The sequence below is a fragment of the Symphalangus syndactylus genome, chromosome 3, assembly GCF_028878055.3.
Source record: "Symphalangus syndactylus isolate Jambi chromosome 3, NHGRI_mSymSyn1-v2.1_pri, whole genome shotgun sequence".
NCBI classification, from domain to species: Eukaryota; Metazoa; Chordata; class Mammalia; order Primates; family Hylobatidae; genus Symphalangus; species Symphalangus syndactylus.
In genome coordinates, this window is record NC_072425.2 from 40125148 (window position 1) to 40147548 (window position 22401).

The 22401-nt window shown below is 46.3% G+C and overlaps 1 protein-coding gene across 1 annotated transcript in view; it reads left to right on the top strand.

The window, feature by feature from the left end:
• The window catches only part of ABCA1 (ATP binding cassette subfamily A member 1), a 147696-nt gene that overhangs the window by 90114 nt on the left and 35181 nt on the right, over window positions 1–22401 (top strand). Inside the window, exons 10-25 of the mRNA XM_055271609.2 lie at window positions 827–966; window positions 1299–1415; window positions 5604–5801; window positions 6545–6750; window positions 7270–7446; window positions 9231–9453; window positions 11198–11419; window positions 12479–12683; window positions 13785–13898; window positions 15700–15871; window positions 16843–16974; window positions 18279–18421; window positions 18625–18762; window positions 19467–19687; window positions 20921–20993; window positions 21985–22187. Coding sequence (XP_055127584.1) covers window positions 827–966; window positions 1299–1415; window positions 5604–5801; window positions 6545–6750; window positions 7270–7446; window positions 9231–9453; window positions 11198–11419; window positions 12479–12683; window positions 13785–13898; window positions 15700–15871; window positions 16843–16974; window positions 18279–18421; window positions 18625–18762; window positions 19467–19687; window positions 20921–20993; window positions 21985–22187 — 2684 coding nt within the window. The remainder of the gene's footprint in view (window positions 1–826; window positions 967–1298; window positions 1416–5603; window positions 5802–6544; window positions 6751–7269; window positions 7447–9230; window positions 9454–11197; window positions 11420–12478; window positions 12684–13784; window positions 13899–15699; window positions 15872–16842; window positions 16975–18278; window positions 18422–18624; window positions 18763–19466; window positions 19688–20920; window positions 20994–21984; window positions 22188–22401) is intronic.

Sequence of the window (22401 nt, forward strand, 5' to 3'; positions counted from 1 at the left end):
GACCTTGTGATCCGCCTGCCTCGGCCTCCCAAAGTGCTGGGATTACAGGCGTGAGCCACCACGCCCTGCTGAGAATTTTTTTTTTTTTTTTGGGAGACAAGAGTTTCGCTTTTGTTGCCCAGGCTAGAGTGCAGTGACACAATCTCGGCTCACCGCAACCTCTGCCTCCTGGGTTCAAGTGATTCTCCTGCCTCAGCCTCATGCGTCACCATGCCCAGCTAATTTTGTATTTCTAGTAGAGACAGGGTTTCTCCATGTTGGTCAGGCTGGTCTCGAACTCCCAACCTCAGGTGGTTTGCCCGCCTTGGCCTCCCAAAGTGCTGGGATTGCAGGCGTGAGCCACTGTGCTCGGCCCCAAATTTTGGTTTTTGCTTGAAAACTGAGGTCTGAATTCAGCCTTCTGGTTGCCCCTCAAGAGTCAGTTTAAATGTTGGTCATGTTAGTTGTCAGTGAAAACAATGGTGAGGCTGGCATGAGAGTGTGAATCTGGAATTAGGAGGGCTTATGCTTCACGAAAACATTTTTCCAGATCAGCTTAGTTGTGAGTTATCCGTCATTGATGTTATAATAAGCTCTGATTATTTATCAAGCATCATTCTTTATAGATATCTCAGTTTAATCTGAGGTAATCTTCTCCACATCTCTCCAAATAGATGTTATGAATTTTACAGAGGAGCCAACTGAGGCTCAGATAAGTTACTTATTATATGACTATTAGTGGTAGAGCTGGGATTTGAACTCAGAACTGTCTGGCTCCAAAGCCCTTGTAAGTTTCTATCAGTATATGACCATGCATATGAGCATTTGTCTCTCCTATTCTTTGTAGCTCCTTACTGCAATGATTTGATGAAGAATTTGGAGTCTAGTCCTCTTTCCCGCATTATCTGGAAAGCTCTGAAGCCGCTGCTCGTTGGGAAGATCCTGTATACACCTGACACTCCAGCCACAAGGCAGGTCATGGCTGAGGTAAGCTGCCCCCAGCCCAAGACTCCCTCCCCAGAATCTCCCCAGAACTGGGGGCAAAAAACTCAAGGTAGCTTCAGAGGTGTGCGCTAAGTATACTCACGGCTCTTCTGGGATTCCCAGAGTGAAAACCTCAAGTCTGATGCAGACAAGAGCTGGGCCAGCTCCCCAGTCCTGGGTATAGCATCACAGTTACAAGCAGGCATTTCTTGGGGATGGGGAGGACTGGCGCAGGGCTGCTGTGATGGGGTATCTTTTCAGGGAGGAGCCAAGGCGCTCATTGTCTCTGCTTCTCCTCCTTTTTCTGCGGTCCCTGGCTCCCCACCTGACTCCAGGTGAACAAGACCTTCCAGGAACTGGCTGTGTTCCATGATCTGGAAGGCATGTGGGAGGAACTCAGCCCCAAGATCTGGACCTTCATGGAGAACAGCCAAGAAATGGACCTTGTCCGGGTGAGTGTCCCTCCCATTATTACCATGTGCCTGCTTGATACTGGAGAGGTTTCTGGCCACTTTGCCAGGTGTGAGTGAGGTGAGAATTCTTTCAGTTTATCTAGCTGGGGGAATGTAGTGAGCATAGCTAAAGTCACAGGGCACCACCTCTCCAGAAGTACAGGCCATGGTGCCGAGATAACGCTGTGCATATCAGCATCCATGCCACTCGTGGTCAAATAGCAGTTTTCTGCAAAACCTAGTGAGGGCTGGTGTTTGGAAGTAGAGCTGGGTAATTCCAGGACCCTGACTATTTTCATTTTTGGCTGTAGCCTCTCAGCCAGCCACAGCATCTTCATTACGTCCCTATGTCTTGGTAGGTTTTGGAAAGAGGTGTGGCAGCAAAAGCATCATGTTACATGTAGACTGGCCTGAGATACTCATTCTCAGGGCACTGTGTGAATGATGAGCTGCTGTTACTGTGTGGAGGGGAAATGCACTTAGTGCTTCAGAGCCACTTGAAAGGGGTAAGTGCTCTAGAGACAATTGGATTCAAATGTGGAGCAGGCTGAGCGAGAACAGAATGTCTCCTTTGCCTGAGCCTGAGTGCTGTTAATCACATCTTCCTGCCTTGGGCTGAGTTAGAGAATCGTAAGACTATTTCCTATTTCGATGGTGAGGGAGGCCTCTTCCTTTTGGCTCTGCTCCCCTTAAGAAGCAGGTGAGGATTTTGCTAGGTTTCTTGTTTTGAAGCTTATTGACTTTAAGGGCAGCTGGGTTTTAGAGGCTGTACCTACCTGGTGGGAACACTTCCAAAGTTTAGGACTATTCCCTGATCCGCTGGGAGGCAGGTTACTGAGGAAGTACCTTTAAAAACAAAGGTACTGAGAAAAGCATAAACAGTGATCTGTATGGATTCACACTGACTAATAATATAGCTCATGCCATTAAAGTGGGGTCTCTTCTCTAAAGGAGGGTTATATGATCGAGCCCCGTAGACCTAAGTGTGGCTTCAGGCGTTTTCTTCCTGGTCCTCTCCTTGGAATCCATATTTCTACTAGTTGGACTTTTTCTGTTTGTCTGGCTCTCAGAGGGTTATAGGAGGCCCTGTGAAGTGACTCAGTGAATTTTGATTTGTGGGCAAATAGATGCTTCCTTAGTCTGAAACTGAGTTTGCCTTAGATGCTCCAACTCTTCGTAAGCTCCCGGTTCTTAGAGGACAAGATCCTTGTAAACATGGCAATGGCATTCATCAGGAATCTAGCTGGGAAAATCCAGTGTGTGCACTTGGAAATGAGGGAGCTGGAGCCGGAGAGAAAGGCATGGGCATGCCCTGGAGGGACTTGTGTGTCAAGCTGAGGACCTTTACTTTAAGCTCTAGGGGACCAGGCAAGGGGAGATGTAGATACATTACTCTGATGGGGTGGATGAATTGAAGAGGGACGAGGCAAGAATGAAGGCAGAGACCAGGGAGGAGGCTCTCCAAGTGGCCAAGGCATAAAGCAAGAAATGAGGCCTGGTGACTGCTTAGTGGTTGAGCAGTGAAAGAGGGAGGCATCAAAGCGAGTCTTGATTTCTAGCTGGGTGGGTGGTAGCGATGTCCGGTAGGCCAGTGGCTACTGAGGTCTGCAGTGGAGGAGGGTGGTTGGGCTGGAGACAGATGATGAGGGAGTCATCAGCCTGTGGGTAGAAGAAAAGGGAACCTCTTCCAACTGTTTTCTTCGCTTCTTCCCTCTCTCTCTCTCTCTTTTTGACAGAGTCTTGCTCTGTCACTCAGGCTGAAATGCAGTGGCATGATCTTGGCTCACCACAGCCTCCGCCTCCCAGGTTCAAGCAATTCTCCTGTCTCAGCCTGCAGAGTAGCTGGGATTACAGGCACGTGTCACTGTGCCCGGCTAATTTTTGTATTTTTAGTGGAGATGGGATTTCACCATGTTGGCCGACTGATCTTGAACTCCTGACCTCAAGTAATCCACCTGCCTCAGTCTCCCAAAGTGCTGGGATTACAGGCATGAGTCACCACGCCCAGCCTTCCTTCCCTCTCTTAAAGAGTGTTTATTTAATTCCACAGACATGAGCTTGTCACCCCCTGCAGCCTGGCATCTCCTACACGAGGTGATGGCTGAGGCTTCTGCTTCTGCTGGGGTAGCTCTGATCTTCTGCATTCTCTGGCACTGTCTACCTGTGTTGCCTCACCCCATAGGTCCAGGGCACCTCTCTTGGGCGGGTCATGGAACCCTCTGACACTGATTTGCTCTCTTTTCTGAGCTGCTTTTAGCCCCCCATCCTTGGGCCTTGTTTTTTCTCTGCCTCCACCCCTGCGGGCAGTCTTAGGTCTCCTGCTCCTCGCTAGCACCCTAGAGAGGCCACATGCTCAGCGATCTCAGTGGGCACATCTTTCTAGTCTTGCTGTTCTTTTTGGCCACGTTGTTCAGAAGCCATACGGGGTAGGGCCGACTTCACCCTAAAGGCTGCGTCTCTTCACTCTGCTTTTGTTTGTTCCAAATAAAATGGCTTCAGAATTGCTAACCCTGGCCTCTGTGAACTTGTGAGGTACAATTTTGTGTCTGTTATGTTAACAAAAATACATACATACCTTCCTCGTGATGGTATAAATTGCTGTTCTCTATTGGAAAGCAATTTGGAATGAAAATTTCAAGAACCATTTTAAAATGTGCTATCCTGTGTACCGCCATTCCACCCACCCCCAGGGATGTAACCTACTGAAATAATTTCAGAGAAGTCACCGTATGAGAGAAAAGGTTATTGCTATATTGTTATTGTGAGAAATTAGAAATAGACTAAATGTTCAGCACTATAGGAATAATTAATGAAATTATGTATACTCTATAAAATCATTATGCTCCCATTAAAATAATAAATACAAAGCTGCAAGGGGGGAAAAACTTATAATGTTAGTGAAAATAAGACCAATTTTTTTAAAAAGCAGCAGTTTTCAGACCCTTAGAGACTCCAATTCGGTAGAACCAGGGCTTCATCTTCTCTCTCGAAGCTGTGACAGGAGTTGCAAATGCGTCTCCTTTTTGCTGAGTTTGCAGCTGCTGTTTTTCTGGCAGCACATCTGTGCAGGCCTCTGCCTCGGCCCCTCTGGATCTGCTGATCGAGCAGCGGATTGATCTGTCCTTCTCTTTCGCGTTGACCCATGTGAGGAACAAGAAATGGAAACAGGCCTCCTTTGCATCATGACCTGTACGTCCTGCAATTGGAAAAGAGTGTACTTCAGTTGTTTTAACCAGCAGCATTATTTTTCTAAACTAATCAGTAAGAAGGAGTTGGGTTTTATGTGGGATTAACAGACGGTGTCTCAAAAGAGGAAGGTGACAGAACACAGTGGGGAGGGAGAGGTTCACTAGAAACAGAGGGCCTATGCTTTCATTCTGGCTTTGCTACTTAATAGCTGTGTGACCTAATCTTACAGACTTAACCTCTCTGAACTTCAATTTTCTCATGTATAAAATGGGAAATATTAAAGGATACTCACTGGGCTGGTGGCTTGTGCCTGTCATCATCCCAGCACTTTGGGAGGCTGAGGTGGGAGGATCGCTTGAGCCCAGGTGTTCAAGACCAGCCCAGGCAACATGGCAAGACTCTGTCTCTATGAAAAAATTAAAAATTAGCCAGGTATGGTGGTGTGCACCTGTAGTCTTAGCTACTTGGTAGGCTGAGATAGGAGGATCATTTGGGCTTGGGAGGTCAAGGCTGCGGTGAGCTGTGATTCCACCACTACACTCCAGCCCGGGCGACAGAGCGAGACACTGAATCAAAACGACAGCAAAAGGCAAAAAAATAAAAGTGCCCTCTTTATGGAGTTGTGTGAGGTGAAGCGTATACACTATTCAACATAGTAACTATATAAAGGAAGTATTGTTGTTGTTACTGTAGTTAATACTGTTAAGTGAGATGTTTTGTATAGTGAAAAGCATATGGACTCTGAATTCAGACTGGTCTGATTTTGAGTCTCAGCTCCACATCTAGTAATACTCTGACCAAGCCCTGGGTAAAATCATGTTTGTTTTTTTTCCTTCAGCCTCAGTCTTCTCACATATAGAATAGGGACACTGTCATCTACCTCAGTTTTCTGTGCGGATAAAACAACAGCAGTGTATATGCAAGTATTTTGTAAATTTTATAGTGCTCCTCAAGATTTAGTTGGTGTTTACTACTTGTACTTTCTCACTGGAATGGCAGATGCTGTTGGACAGCAGGGGCAATGACCACTTTTGGGAACAGCAGTTGGATGGCTTAGATTGGACAGCCCAAGACATCGTGGCATTTTTGGCCAAGCACCCAGAGGACGTCCAGTCCAGTAATGGTTCTTCGTACACCTGGAGAGAAGCTTTCAACGAGACTAACCAGGCAATCCGGACCATATCTCGCTTCATGGAGGTGAATCTGTTGCTTGGATCATTTAGAAAAGACTTAACGGCTTCTTTCTCTGAGATGTTACAATAAGGTTCAGGCAGGAGGCAAGTTTAGAAATAATGTATAGTCTCATTTACAAAAGTATCCCTCAAGCCTAACACAGGATTTGGTAACAAAAGGCATTCAATAAATGTTAGTGGAGTGGCTGAATGAGTAAATAAACTCTAGCTTTAGTAAATTAGCTTATTCTATATAGGCTCAAGAGAGTATTTCTACCCATTTTCTTCTAGGTTTTCCTATCTCAGTGACTAATGGTAGCAAAGCATTCCCTTAAAAAGGCATTATTTGTGAAACTTACCTAAAATCTAATTCAGGTCCAATTAAATTTTTAAAATTTTATATTAAAAATTATATCAGTAGGGATGGGTAAGAGGTGTTTTGGTCTGTTTAGTTGGTTGGTTAGTTGCTGACTCAGAATTGCTAAGAAAACAGAAAAGTAAGATGAGATCATAATTTTAACCTTTTTTCCTCCACAAAATCAATAAATAATATATCTCTAAATTACTCTTAGAATTTCTCTTAAATTGCAGTGAAAAACCAAAATCCTCCATTCTTGGTTGAAGATTGGAAAACTATGTTAGAGAGGATTCGAGAGAGAGGATGAGCAATGGTGTAGTCAGCCCTTGCCTCCTTAGTGTAGGATTTGTCTCAGCCACTGCTTGTTGTCCTGGCTGCCAACGTTCTCACGAAGGCTGTTCTTCTATCAGTGTGTCAACCTGAACAAGCTAGAACCCATAGCAACAGAAGTCCAGCTCATCAACAAGTCCATGGAGCTGCTGGATGAGAGGAAGTTCTGGGCTGGTATTGTGTTCACTGGAATTACTCCAGGCAGCATTGAGCTGCCCCATCATGTCAAGTACAAGATCCGAATGGACATTGACAATGTGGAGAGGACAAATAAAATCAAGGATGGGTAAGTGGAATCCCATCACACCAGCCTGGTCTTGGGGAGGTCCAGAGCACCTATTAGGACAAGAGGTACTTTATTTTAACTAAGAATTTGGTAGACATTTCAACAACAACAAAAAAACTCAACTTGGTGTCATGATTTTGGTGAAATTGGTACATGCCTTGCTGGAAGGTCTTTCATAGGTCATAAAATATCAGTATCTTTTGATTTAGCATTTCCACTCAAGGGTATTCCAGGAATTTTGGTGGCAGGCACCTGTAATCCCAGCTACTCGGGAGGCTGAGGCAGGAGAATCGCCTGAACCCAGGAGGCGGAGGTTGCCGTGAGCCAAGATCGCGTCATTGCACTCCAGCCTGGGCAATAAGAGTGAAACTCCATCTCAAAAAAAAAAAAAAAAAAAAAAAAAAAATACAAAAATGGAAAAAGGGGCTTGGTAAGAGTAGTAGGGTTTTGGGTGATTTTTTTTTTTTTTTTATTGTGTGGTTCGAAAGGAATGGTTGATTACCTGTGGTTTGGTTTTAGGTACTGGGACCCTGGTCCTCGAGCTGACCCCTTTGAGGACATGCGGTATGTCTGGGGGGGCTTCGCCTACTTGCAGGATGTGGTGGAGCAGGCAATCATCAGGGTGCTGACAGGCACCGAGAAGAAAACTGGTGTCTATATGCAACAGATGCCCTATCCCTGTTACGTTGATGACATGTAAGTTACCTGCAAGCCACTGTATTTAAACAGTTTATACTGTGCCAGATGGGGGTGTGTATATGTGTGTGCATGTGCATGCATGTGTGAATGATCTGGAAATAAGATGCCAGATGTAAGTTGTCAACAGTTGCAGCCACATGACAGACATACATATATGTGGACACACTAGTAAACCTCTTTCCTTCTCACCCATGGTTGCCACTTTTATCTTTTTATTTATTTATTTATTTTTTGAGATGGAGTCTCGCTCTGTCGCCCAGGCTGGAGTGCAGTGGCTCGATCTCGGCTCACTGCAACCTCTGCCTCCCGGGTTCAAGTGATTCTCCTGCCTCAGCCTCCACAGTAGCTGGGACTACGGGCTCATGCTGCCACGCCTGGCTGATTTTTTGTATTTTAGTAGAGACGAGGTTTCACCATGTTGCCCAGGCTGGCCTTGAACTCCTGAGCTCAGGCAATCCACCCTCCTCGGCCTCCCAAAGTGCTGGGATTACAGGTGTGAGCCACTGCGCCCAGCCCATCACTTTAATTTTTTACACTCTACCCTTTTGGTCAAGATTTGCTCAATCTGCAAGCTTAAAATGTGTCATGACAAACACATGCAAGCACATACTCACACATACCCCCAGAAGCAGAAACAGCGTCTAAACTATAAAAGCACAGTTTATGTAAATGTGTGTACTTCTTCTCCCTAGGTGGTAAACCACATTTCAAAACAACCCAAATAAAACCGAACAAAGCTTCTTCCTCTTAGACTTTTTAGAAAATCTTTTAGTGCTGAGTCACTAAGCTGCCAAGTTCTCATTGTGGGAACTATGCCTTTGGATGTAATGATTTCTTCTAAGAGAATGGGCGGAGGTGTAGTTATTGCAAATATCTGAAATATGTAATGTTTCTTCCAGATTCTGGAAATTCTCTTATTCTCTGTTGGTGGTGGTGGTGGTGGTGGGATGTGTGTGTGTGTGTGTGTGTGTGTGTGTGTGTGTGGATCAGGATGGGGGAGGAGCTGGATTCTCCTTGTATTGGTTCTCTGTTTTGCATTGAATAGTGTGTTTCCTTGTATGGCTATCTATAGCTTTTCAAGGTCACCAGAAATTATCCTGTTTTTCACCTTCTAAACAATTGGATGGAATTTTTCAAAGGAAGACTTTTACAAAGACCCCTAAGCTAAGGTTTACTCTAGAAAGGATGTCTTAAGACGGGGCACAGGAGTTCAGAGGCATTAAGAGCTGGTACCTGTTGTCATGTAGTATGTGCCTGCATGGTAAAGCTTTGATGTGAACCTCAAGTTCAGGGTCCCAAATCTGTGTCCCTTTTACTTTGCACATCTGCATTTTCTATTCTAGCTTGGAATCTGAAACGTTGACAAGAGCTGCCTGAAATGTATGACTGTGCTGTGATTAGAGTTACGATAAGCAAGTCAATAGTGAGATGACCTTGGAGATGTTGAACTTTTGTGAGAGAATGAGTTGTTTTTTTGTTTTGGTTTTTAGTACTTTAAAATAATCTGCTTTTACTTTAAGTATGATTCACAGTTACCTAGTTACTGAAGCAAGCCCCCAAAGAAATTTGGTTTGGCAACACTTTGTTAGCCTCATTTCTCTCTCTACATTGCATTGCTCGTGAAGCATTGGATCATATGTACATTTCAGAGTCCAGAGGGCCTTTCCTTCTGTGGCCCAGATGTGGTGCTCCCTCTAGCATGCAGGCTCAGAGGCCTTGGCCCATCACCCTGGCTCACGTGTGTCTTTCTTTCTCCCGTTGTCCTTCCTTGGGGCCTCCAGCTTTCTGCGGGTGATGAGCCGGTCAATGCCCCTCTTCATGACGCTGGCCTGGATTTACTCAGTGGCTGTGATCGTCAAGGGCATCGTGTATGAGAAGGAGGCGCGGCTGAAAGAGACCATGCGGATCATGGGCCTGGACAACAGCATCCTCTGGTTTAGCTGGTTCATTAGTAGCCTCATTCCTCTTCTTGTGAGCGCTGGCCTGCTGGTGGTCATCCTGAAGGTAAGGCAGCCTCACTCGCTCTTCCCTGCCAGGGAACTCTGAAATAGCTCAACACGGGGTAAGGGAGGAGAAGATGAAAAAAATCCAAGCCTCTGGTAGAGAAGGGGTCATACCTGTCATTTCCTGCAATTTCGTCAATTTATGGTTGGGGAAAGTGGGGCCCAGAGAGGGGCAGTGACTTGCCCAGGGTCAACCCAGCCGGGTAGCAGCTAAGCAGGATGAGAGTGCAGGGTTCATGCTTTCCAGATAACCACATGCTCAACTGTGCCATGCTGTCTAGTTGGTAGTGGTTTGTGGCAGCATCTGAAAGCTATTTATTTTCTTAGATATATTGGGTGGCGATTCTTCTTAAGTTTCTAAGAACAATAATCAGAAGGATATATATTGTTGCAGGTTAGACTGTCTGGAAGCAGAGGCTGAAATAGAGTTTGATGTATGGGTATTTATGAGGGCTCAATACCTGTGGAAGGGATATGGAAGATGCAGGATTGGGCAGAGGGAGGAGTTGAACTGTGATATAGGGCCAACCCCGTGGGGCACTCTAGAGAATATGCAGCTTGTTAGAGTTGTTCTTCATCGAGCTGAAACATCCAGCCCTTTGTGCTCCCCCAAGGCCTCCCTCCTGACACCACCTACCCCAGCCCTCTCAATCAATCACTGGATATGGGCTGCCCTGGGAAGGTCATGCCCCAGGGCCTACATGGCTCTCTGCTGCTGTGACTAACCCAGAGTTGCTGATGCCTGAGGCCGTCTACCCACAGCTGGGCAACAAGCTTTCCCTGAATGGGGACTCTGGACAGTGCAGTTTTGTGTCTGAACCATACATTAATATATTTATATCTGAATTTTATTTCTCTGCAAGCATTTCATATAAAGACGCATCAGGTAAAAATAAATGTTTTTGAAGCAAAGGGAGTACAAAGAGATAAGAACTAACATTTAATACTAGCCACCATCTGTTACAAATAGTTCCTACTGATTGCCAAGGACTGTTTAAACACATCATATGGGCTTCTTCTTCTATCCTCACTAACCCTTTCAACAGACAAGGAAATGAGGCTCAGGAAGGTCAAGGACTTGATTGAGGTTCCACAGTAGGATACAGTTCTTGCTAAAAGCAACCCCTCCCTCATGCTCTGATATCTAACTGCAAGGGTAAGGTTAGTAGCAGGGGTGGTGGTCCCATGGTTGGTGCATAAGAGCTGCTCTGAGACAACTGCATGCTGGTGGGTCCTGCAGACGTGTTACCCATCAGCCAGAGATAGGCTCAAAATATCCACAAGAGTTTACGTGATTGTGGGAATGCAGAATCCATGGTGATCAAGGGGGAAAGTCAAGTCGCCTGGCCATTTTCCTTGTCTTTGAGAGAGAAAAGTTACGTGGGACATTATTTCCCACAGCTCTTCTGTGGTGCCACCAGTCATAGTCCTTATATAAGGAGAAACCAGTTAAAATTACCTATTGAAGAAACAAAGAGCAAACTCGCCTACTGAGATGCATAGAAAGCCCTGAACCCTGTTGTATTCATAACTCTGCCATTATTTTTCCGTGTAGTCTTGGGTAAATCACTTGTCTTCTTTAGGATGGTAATGATCAGTTTCCTCATCAGAAAGATGAACAGCATTATATCTCTGCTTTATCTCTAAGTTGAATAGGAATAAACCCTGCCTTCTTTCTGTAGATCATACAAGTGAGTGCTTGGGATTGTTGAGGCAGCACATTTGATGTGTCTCTTCCTTCCCAGTTAGGAAACCTGCTGCCCTACAGTGACCCCAGCGTGGTGTTTGTCTTCCTGTCCGTGTTTGCTGTGGTGACAATCCTGCAGTGCTTCCTGATTAGCACACTCTTCTCCAGAGCCAACCTGGCAGCAGCCTGTGGGGGCATCATCTACTTCACACTATACCTGCCCTACGTCCTGTGTGTGGCATGGCAGGACTACGTGGGCTTCACACTCAAGATCTTCGCTGTGAGTACCTCTGGCCTTTCTTCAGTGGCTGTAGGCATTTGACCTTCCTTTGGAGTCCCTGAATAAAAGCAGCAAGTTGAGAACAGAAGATGACAGTCTCTTTCCATGGGACATGAACCTTAGCGCTAGATTCTAAGCTCTTTAAGGGTAAGGGCAAGGATTGTGTTTTATTAAATTGTTTACCTTTAGTCTTCTCAGTGAATCCTGGTTGAATTGAATTGAATGGAATTTTTCCAAGAGCCAAACTGCATGTTGAACTGGGCTGGGGGTAAATGGCACTGAGGAATGGCTTCAGGCAACAGATGCCATCTCTGCCCTTTGTCTCCCAGCTCTGTTGGCCATGTTAAGCTCATGACAAAGCCAAGGCCATAAATAGAACTGAAAACTCTTGAGGTCAGAGATGGCCTCTCTTGTCTTCTTTGTGTCCAGTATGGTGTTTTGCTTGAGTAATATTTTCTGAAATAAGCACAACTGAGGAGCGGGTGCCTCATCTTCCCACAAATTCCTAACTTGGATACTTCCTTCCCTTGTACCGAGCAGGGGGAAATCTTGGAAAGTGTGTGAGCCCCTACAAGTGCAAGCTGTCAGATGTCCCCAGGTCACTTACAAGGAAAGCTAAGAGTGACTCATAGGATGCTCCTGATGCCTCAATCTGGGCTCCATAGGCATCAGCAGCCCCAGACAGGCACCTCTGGTCCTGAGCCATCCTTGGCTGAGCAGGGAGCCTCAGAGGACTGTGGATATGCACACATGTGTGGGGGAACAGGACTGCTGAGTCTTGGGGCATCTTTGGAAACAAAGTTTTGAAAGTTTTGTACTTCATTGTATATTCATTTCTGAAATGTTTGTGTATAATGAGTGGTTACAAATGGAATCGTTTTATATGTTACTTGGTAGCCCACTACTCCCCTAAAGGGACTCTGTAGGTAAATACTACTTCTGCACCTTATGATTGATCCATTTTGCAAACTCAAATTTCTCTAGGTGTAATTTACACTAGAAGAGATAGAAAAATGAGAGACCAGGAAATGGATAGGTGACTTTGCCTGTTTCTCACAGAGCCTGCTGTCTCCTGTGGCTTTTGGGTTTGGCTGTGAGTACTTTGCCCTTTTTGAGGAGCAGGGCATTGGAGTGCAGTGGGACAACCTGTTTGAGAGTCCTGTGGAGGAAGATGGCTTCAATCTCACCACTTCGGTCTCCATGATGCTGTTTGACACCTTCCTCTATGGGGTGATGACCTGGTACATCGAGGCTGTCTTTCCAGGTACACTGCTTTGGGCATCTGTTAGGAAAATATGACTTCTAGCTGATTTCCTTTGTGCTAGAATCTCTGCAGTGCGTGGCACTCCCTGGGAGGTGGTTTGGGCTATAGATCTATAGTAAACAGATAGTCCAAGGACAGGCAGCTGATGCTGAGTTGTCACGACTTGTATAGCACTCGTTTCTTGAAAACTGTGTGCCAGGCAGCATGCAAAATGTTTTATACACATTGCTTCATTTAATTCTCACAAGGCTACTCTGAAGTAGTTACTATAATAACCAGCAATCTTCAAATGAGAGAACTGTGACTCAAAGATGTTAAGTAACCAGCTGTGGTCACACAACTGTTAAGTGTTGGTACATGGAGGTGAATCCACTTCGGTTACACTGGGTCAATAAGCCCAGGCGAATCCTCCCAGTGCTCACCCAATTCTGTATTTCTGTGTCCGCAGAGGGGGTACAACTAGCAGAGGTTCTGTTTCCTGAGTACAGGTTGTTAATAATTAAATATATTAGCTCTAAGGCCTGCCCGTGATTTAATTAGCATTCAATAAGAATTCATGTTGAATTTTTCTTTAGTACTTCTTTCTTAATACATGTTCTTGACCAAGTCCAAGAGGAATCTACCTTGGGACAAACTTTCATATGAGATCAAATTCTGAGAGAGCAAGATTTAACCCTTTTTGGTTCACCTTCTGATCCTCCCCTAAGGAGGTGTACATGAAATACTTATTACTCCTGCCTGAATTGAATATGCAATTTTGCACTGAATATGCAATTTTGTAGCATGCAAATTCTGGATTTAAATTCTGAGTCCTTAACTTACTGGCTGAGGGACCTTGGATAGGCTCCTTATCCCTCAGGTTCCTCATTTCTAAAATGTGGATGGCACCTGCCCCGTGGGTTGTTGGAAGGACTTATAGAGGTGCAGAATGTACGTTGTACATAGCACGTTTCAGCAAATGTTAGCTCCTTCTTTCCCCACATCCATTCCAATCTGTTCCTTCCCCAAAGAATGTGTCAAGGAGGAAATGGACCTGGCTGGGAAACCCCCACAATACTGGGATGGCGCTGAGCTTGGCTCATACTTGTGCTTTGCCTTCAGGCCAGTACGGAATTCCCAGGCCCTGGTATTTTCCTTGCACCAAGTCCTACTGGTTTGGTGAGGAAAGTGATGAGAAGAGCCACCCTGGTTCCAACCAGAAGAGAATGTCAGAAAGTAAGTGCTGTTGACCTCCTGCTCTTTCTTTAATCTAGTGCTGCTGCCTCTGCTAACTGTTGGGGGCAAGCGATGTCCTGCCTTTCTAAAAGACTGTGAAACTACTCTAGGGGCAGAGAAATCACATGCAGTGTCCCTTTCCAAATCCTCCCATGCCATTTATGTCCAATGCTGTTAACCTGTTGGGAGTTCACGGTCTGGATCCCTGAGGGACATTTTCTTTGTTGTCTTGGCTTCTAGAAAAGTATCTTTTACTTGCCCCCTCCCAAACACACGTTTCATGGTTTCCTAACAAGCTAGAAGAAAGCGGTAAAGACAAGCGTGATTGTGGAACCATAGCCTCGCTGCCTGCCTGTGACATGGTGACCTGTGCATCAGCCTGTGTGGGCTGAGACCAAGTGGCTACTACAGAGCTCAGCCTATGCTTCATAATGTAATCATTACACCAGATCCCTAATCCTCTCTTGGCTCTTGACTGCAGACAGAGACGTCCAGAGCTCATCAAAGGCTCTGCCTTCTGGGTTCTTTGTGCTTAGAGTGGCTTCCTGAGTATTTAATAGGTCCCTTTTTTTTTGCCAGTCTCTTCTGTGCCCATCCCCTGATTGCCCTTGGTAAAAGTATGATGCTCCTTAGTGTAGCACGCTTGCCTGCTGTTCCTAATCATCTACTCCTGCCTCCTTTCTACACCTAGCTCCTGTTTCAGTCACCTAGAAATGCTCACAGTTGCTGGAATATGTCATGTTCTTCCACACCTCCATGCCTTTGTAGGTACTGTTTGCTCTCACAGGAGAACCTTCTCTCTAACTTGCCTATCTTCTCAACTCCTCCTTTCTCTCTAAGATCTAGTTCAGGATTCCCTCCCCTGAGCATCCCTCCTTGGTTCTCAGGCAGTCAGTCACTCTCTGCCCTGAACTTCCATGGCACGTGGAAGAAAATCCTTTTATTTTAAAACAATTGTAGACTCACAAGAAGTAATAAAAATTACATGAGGGGGTTCCCTTAAACCCTTCATCCAGTTTCCCCAATGGTAGCACCATGCGTAACTATAGAATAATATCAAAACCATGAAATTGACATTGGTACAATTCACAAACCTTCTGCAGATTTCACTAGCTTTATGTGCACTCATTTGTGTGTGTGTGTATTTAGTTCTATGTAGTTTTATCATGTGTCAATTCATGTAATTACTAGCTCAATCAAGCTGCAGAAATATCTCATTGTCACAAAGCTCCTTCATGCTAGCCCTTAATGGCCACAGCCACCTCCCTTCTTCCTCAGTTCCTGAAACCTGTCAACCACTAATGCGTTCCTCATTTTTACAGTTTTATTATTTCCAGAATGTTATGTAAATGGAACCATACAGTAGGTATCCTTTTGATACTGGCTTTTTTTTTTTTTTTTTTCACTCAGCAGAATTCCCTTCAGATCTATCCAAGTTGTGTGTGTCAACAGTTCTTTCCTCTTCACTGCTGAGTAGTGTTCCCTGGGAGGGGTGTATCACAGTTCCATGGCATTTTTAGATGTATTTTTTAAACAGCTTTCAGCATCTTGTATTTTAATTGTTTATCAAGTCCTTTTTCCCAATAGACTCTGAATGCTCCTTTATCACTGTATTCCCATCACCAACATCAGTACCCAAATAGGCGCTGAATAAACATTTATAGCCTCCTGCCTGCCTGAGAAACCAGGGTGGACATGGAGAGAAGGCAGTTCTGAAAGTACAAGCGCAGTGCCCTGTGTCCTTACACTCCACTCCTCAGTGCTTTCTGTGGGTTCATTTCTGTCTTCTCTCCTGTCACAGTCTGCATGGAGGAAGAACCCACCCACCTGAAGCTGGGCGTGTCCATTCAGAACCTGGTAAAAGTCTACCGAGATGGGATGAAAGTGGCTGTCGATGGCCTGGCACTGAATTTTTATGAGGGCCAGATCACCTCCTTCCTGGGCCACAATGGAGCGGGGAAGACGACCACCATGTAAGAAGAGGGTGTGGTTCCGGCAGAATCAGCCACAGGAGGGTTCTGCGGTAGAGTTAGAAATTTATACCTTAGGAAACCATGTTGGTCCCTGGGACAAGGGCAGGAGCACATGAGGAGTTGCCGAATGTGAAAATGTTATCTAATCATGAGTGTCTTTCCACGTGCTAGTTTGCTAGATGTTATTTCTTCAGCCTAAAACAAGCTGGGGCCTCAGATGACCTTTCCCATGTAGTTCACAGAATTCTGCAGTGGTCTTGGAACTTGCAGCCACAAAAAGATAGATTACATATGTTGGAGGGAGTTGGTAATTCCCAGGAACTCTGTCTCTAAGCAGATGTGAGAAGCAGCTGGGCAGCTGGCTTGATTGCCTTCCCTGGGACCTCAAGGACCTTACAGTGGGTAGTGTCAGGAGGGGTCAGGGGCTGTAAAGCACCAGCGTTAGCCTCAGTGGCTTCCAGCATGATTCCTCAACCATTCCAACCATTCCAAAGGGTGTATCTTTGGGGGGGGACATTCTTTTCCTGTTTTCTTTTTAATCTTTTTTTAAAACATAAAATTAATATATTATGAGCTTTTCAGAAGAGTTTTAAAAGGCAGTCAGAAATCCTACTACCTAACACAAAAATTATTTTTATCTTTGAATAATATATTCGCGTTTGTCCATTTTCCATGCATGTGATGTTAGGCATACGAAATATATTTTTTAAAGTATACTTTCATTGCAAATTGGAAACTTCATTTAAAAAATGCTCATACTAAAATTGGCATTTCTAACCCATAGGCCCACTTGTAGTTATTTACTAAAGCAAGAGGACAGCTTTGCTTTGTGTGGGTCTGGTAGGGTTCATTAGAAAGGAATGGGGGCAGTGGGAGGGTTGGTGTTCTGTTCTCTCTACAGACTGAATGGAGCATCTAGAGTTAAGGGTAGGTCAACGCTGACTCCTGTACTTCTAAATTGTTGTCCTCAGGTCAATCCTGACCGGGTTGTTCCCCCCGACCTCAGGCACCGCCTACATCCTGGGAAAAGACATTCGCTCTGAGATGAGCACCATCCGGCAGAACCTGGGGGTCTGTCCCCAGCATAACGTGCTGTTTGACATGTGAGTACCAGCAGCACGTTAAGAATAGGCCTTTTCTGGATGTGTGTGTCATGCCATCATGGGAGGAGTGGGACTTAAGCATTTTACTTTGTTGTGTTTTTGTTTTTTCTTTTTTATTTTTTTGAGATGGAGTCTCGCTCTGTAGCCAGGCTGGAGTGCAGTGGCGCGATCTCGGCTCACTGCAAACTTGGCCTCCCAGGTTCAAGCGATTCTCTTGCCTCAGCCTCCCGAGTAGCTGGGACTCTAGGCACACACCACCATGCGCAGCTAATTTTTGTATTTTTAGTAGAGACGGGGTTTCACCATGTTGGCCAGGATGGTCTCGATGTCTTGACCTCGTGATCCGCCCACCTCGGCCTCCCAAAGTGCTGGGAACACAGGCATGAGCCACTGCATCTGGCCACATTTTACTTTCTTTGAATGTGGCAGGCTCACCTCCCTGAACACCTTGAGATCTAGTTGTTCTTTGATTTTAGGAGAAGTGGGAGGTGAATGGTTGAGCAGGAGAGGTGACATCAGCCCAGCCAGTGGATGGGGGCTTGGGAAACATTGCTTTCCATTATTGTCATGCTGGAGGGCCCTTTAGCCCATCCTCTCCGCTCCACACTCCTTATTGAGGCCTGGAGCAGACTTCCCAGACCTGGTAGTGCTTCAGGTCCCTGGTATGATGGACCTGTATTTGCTGCTTAAGACATTTGCTCCCACTCAGGTTGTCCCATCAGCCATAAGGCCCCCAGGGAGCTCAGGTCAGAGAGAGACCTGAGCTCTGCAATCTTGGGCAAGGCTTTTCCCTTATGTTTCTTCTTATCTAAAGTGAACAGCTGGGGCTCATGTGCTCCCTGCTCATCTAAAGTGAACACATGGGACTCATGTGCCGGGTCCTCCCTGCTTTCAGAGCCTGAGGTCCCCTGAGGTTCAGGAGGGCTGCTCCAGGTGAGTGCTGAGCTGACTTCTTGGTGGACATGCTGTGGGGACAGCCCATTAAAGACCACATCTTGGGGCACTGAAATTGAAAGTTGTAACTGCCTGGTGCATGGTGGCCAGGCCTGCTGGAAACAGGTTGGAAGCGATCTGTTACCTTTCACTTTGATTTCCTAAGCAGCTCATGTGGTTGCTCACTGTTGTTCTACTTTGAATCTTGAAGATTATTTTTCAGAAATTGATAAAGTAAAAAAAAACAACAACAGAAAAAGCAGGGTTGGGGGAGAGAAAAATATGCCCATTTTCATCTGTTCTGGGCCAGGGGACGCTGTATTCTGGGGTATCCAGTAGGGCCCAGAGCTGACCTGCCTCCCTGTCCCCAGGCTGACTGTCGAAGAACACATCTGGTTCTACGCCCGCTTGAAAGGGCTCTCCGAGAAGCACGTGAAGGCGGAGATGGAGCAGATGGCCCTGGATGTTGGTTTGCCATCAAGCAAGCTGAAAAGCAAAACAAGCCAGCTGTCAGGTGCGGCCCAGAGCTTCCTTCCCTATCCCTCTCCCCTCCTCCTCCGGCTACACACATGCAGAGGAAAATCAGCACTGCCCCAGGGTCCCAGGCTGGGTGAGGTGGGTAACAGAAACTTGTCCCTGGCTGTGCCCCTAGGTCCTCTGCCTTCACTCACTGTCTGGGGCTGGTCCTGGAGTTTGTCTCGCTCTGTTTTTTTGTAGGTGGAATGCAGAGAAAGCTATCTGTGGCCTTGGCCTTTGTCGGGGGATCTAAGGTTGTCATTCTGGATGAACCCACAGCTGGTGTGGACCCTTACTCCCGCAGGGGAATATGGGAGCTGCTGCTGAAATATCGACAAGGTGCCTGATGTGTATTTATTCTGAGTAAATGGACTGAGAGAGAGCGGGGGGCTTTTGAGAAGTATGGCTGTATCGCATGGCTAGGCTTTTGTGAAGCCGTGGGATACTGTTCTGTTATCACAGAAGAGATAAAGGGCATTGAGACTGAGATTCCTGAGAGGAGATGCTGTGTCTTTATTCATATTTTTGTCCCCAACATGGTGCACTAAATTTATGGTTAGTTGAAAGGGTGGATGCGTGAATGAATGGAAGGGGAGAGGGGCAGGAGGATGATTGGGCTATCTGCTTAGAGATCTGATGTGGTATAGTATGAGGTGCACAGGCAGGCTTGGAACCAACCCTGGCTGGCCCTGAGACATTGCCTCATTGTCACAACTTGCCTCACTTTCTTTCCTGATAATAATAGTGGTGCTTACCTCATAGAGGATTAAATTAAATGAGAATGCACACAAACCACCTAGCACAATGCCTGGCATATAGCAAGTTCCCAACTAAAATGCTACTGTTCTTACCGCCGTGAGGATGCGGTACCTATATATCCAAAGCTTTGCCATTCTGGGGGTCATAGCCATACAGGGTTACAGGTGGCTTCCAGGTCTCTTCCAGTGCTTAACCCTGCTAATATCTCTCTAGTCCCTGCCACTGTGACAAATGAGAACTGAGAGGCCTCACCCGTCCCACATCCTTGTGTTTGTGCCTGGCAGGCCGCACCATTATTCTGTCTACACACCACATGGATGAAGCGGACATCCTGGGGGACAGGATTGCCATCATCTCCCATGGGAAGCTGTGCTGTGTGGGCTCCTCCCTGTTTCTGAAGAACCAACTGGGAACAGGCTACTACCTGACCCTGGTCAAGAAAGATGTGGAATCCTCCCTCAGTTCCTGCAGAAACAGTAGTAGCACTGTGTCATACCTGAAAAAGGTGAGCTGCAGTCTTGGTGCTGGGCTGGCGTTGGGTCTGGGTGGCCAGGACTTGCTGGCTGTGAATGGTTTCCCCACCTCCACCCCTTTTGCCATGTTCAAGCCACCATCTCCCTGCTCTGTTGCCCCTTTGAAATCATATCATACCTCAGGCATGGAAAGCTAAGGAGCCCTCTGCTCCCATTGTGCTAGTTCTGTTGAATCCTATTTTCCTTTTCCTATGAGGCACAGAGAGTGATGGAGAAGGTCCTTAGAGGACATTATTATGTCAAAGAAAAGAGACTTGTCAAGAGGTAAGAGCCTTGGCTACAAATGACATGGTGTTCCTGCTCATTACTTTTCAATCTCATTGACCTTAACTTTTAAACTATAAAACAGCCAATATTTATTAGGCACTGATTTCATGCCAGAGAGACTCTGGGCATAAAAGAAAGTAATGATAATAGTTAATTTTATATAGCATTGTTACCATTTACAACCTTTTTTTTTTTTTAACCTCTATCATCTCAATTAAAGTGCAGAGAAACCCTGGGAAGAAGGTAACTATATTTATTAACCCAGATGAGGGAAGTGAGGCTTGTAGGGTTTTGGTAGCTGATTCAAGGTCACCTAGCAGGTAAATAACAGTGGTGGGACCAGACCCAATTACCAGGTATGTTTTCCTCTGTGCCACAGTACATGCCTGAGATTTATTTGTGTGTTGAAGCCAGTGGTACCTAATGTATTTACATCCCAACTTGAAACTCCTATCCACTTATTTACCTTTTAACGAGCCTCTTGACTCAAGTGCTGTCTGAGGACCAGCAGCATCAGGATCACTTGGGAACTTGTTAGAAATTCAGCAACCTGGGCCCAGCTCAGACATACCGAATCAGAATCTGTGCATTTTAACAAGGTCCTCGAGTGGTTGAACACACATTAAAGCGTGAGAAGCATTGAACTAGACATGTAGCCAGGTAAAGGCCTTGCCTGAGATGGTTGGCAAAGGCCTCATTGCAGCATTCATTGGCAGGCCACAGTTCTTTCACCCTCAGGAAGCGAGGCTGTTCACACGGCACACACATGCCAGACAGGGTCTTCTGAAGCCACGGCTGCCAGTGCATGTGTCCCAGGGAAAGCTTTTTCCTTTAGTTCTCACACAACAGAACTTCTTGGAAGCCCTCCCCAGCGAAGGTGCTGGTGGCTCTGCCTTGCTCAGTCCCTGACCCGTTCTCACCTCCTTCTTTGCCATCAGGAGGACAGTGTTTCTCAGAGCAGTTCTGATGCTGGCCTGGGCAGCGACCATGAGAGTGACACGCTGACCATCGGTAAGGACTCTGGGGTTTCTTATTCAGGTGGTGCCTGAGCTTCCCCCAGCTGGGCAGAGTGGAGGCAGAGGAGGAGAGGTGCAGAGGCTGGTGGCGCTGACTCAAGGTTTGCTGCTGGGCTGGGGCTGGGTGGCTGCGGGGGTGGGTGCAGCTTGGTGGCGGGTTGGCCTAATGCTTGCTGGGGTGCCTGGGGCTTGGTCTGGGAGCTAGCAGGGCAGTGTCCCAGAGAGCTGAGATGATTGGGGTTTGGGGAATCCCTTAGGGGAGTGGACACTGAATACCAGGGATGAGGAGCTGAGGGCCAAGCCAGTAGAGTGGGATTTGAGCCTAGTGCATAAGAAGAGAGAGAGCCCAGGAGATCAGGAACAGCCTTCCAGATTTTTCTTGGGTAGCGTGTGTAGGAGGCCAGTGTCACCAGTAGCATATGTGGAACAGAAGTCTTGACCCTTGCCATCTCTGCCTAGTCCCAGTGGCTGGCTTTTCCCAGGAAGACTTCTGCTTCCATGAACTGTTAGATTAATCCTCTGTTTAGGTAAATGAGGGAGCCTACTTTATAAGCATAGGAAAGGGTGAAGAATCTTTTTAAGATTCCTTTACTCAAGTTTTCTATTGAAGAATCTCAGAGCTTAGGCAATAGACACCAGACTTTGAGCCTCAGTTATCCATTCACCCATCCACCCACCCACCCATCCTCCCATCCTCCCATCCTGCCATCCTCCCATCCACCCATCCACCCATCCAGCCGTTCACCCATTCTACACTGAGTACCTACAATGTGCCTGGCTTTGGTGATATAAAGGTGAATAAGACATAGTCCTTTCCTTTGCCCCCAACCCTCAGACCAGAGATGAACATGTGGAATGACCTAAACACCTGGAAGAGGTGTGGTGTATGAGCGGCAGGCTTCTGATGAGAGGGTGGGGGATGGCCAGCCCTCACTCTGGAGCCCCTCTGAGTTGATTGAGCCATCTTTGCATTCTGGTCCCTGTAGATGTCTCTGCTATCTCCAACCTCATCAGGAAGCATGTGTCTGAAGCCCGGCTGGTGGAAGACATAGGGCATGAGCTGACCTACGTGCTGCCATATGAAGCTGCTAAGGAGGGGGCCTTTGTGGAACTCTTTCATGAGATTGATGACCGGCTCTCAGACCTGGGCATTTCTAGTTATGGCATCTCAGAGACGACCCTGGAAGAAGTAAGTTAAGTGGCTGACTGTCGGAATATGTAGCAAGGCCAGATGTCCTAAGGCCAGACCATTAACCTGCATTGGGAGCAGGATTATCATGGAGTTAGTCATTGAGTTTTTAGGTCATCGACATCTGAGTAATGTTGGCCCCAGTTAGCCATTTAAGATGGTAGTAGGAGATAGCAGGAAAGAAGTATTTTCCTCTGTACCACAGTACATGCCT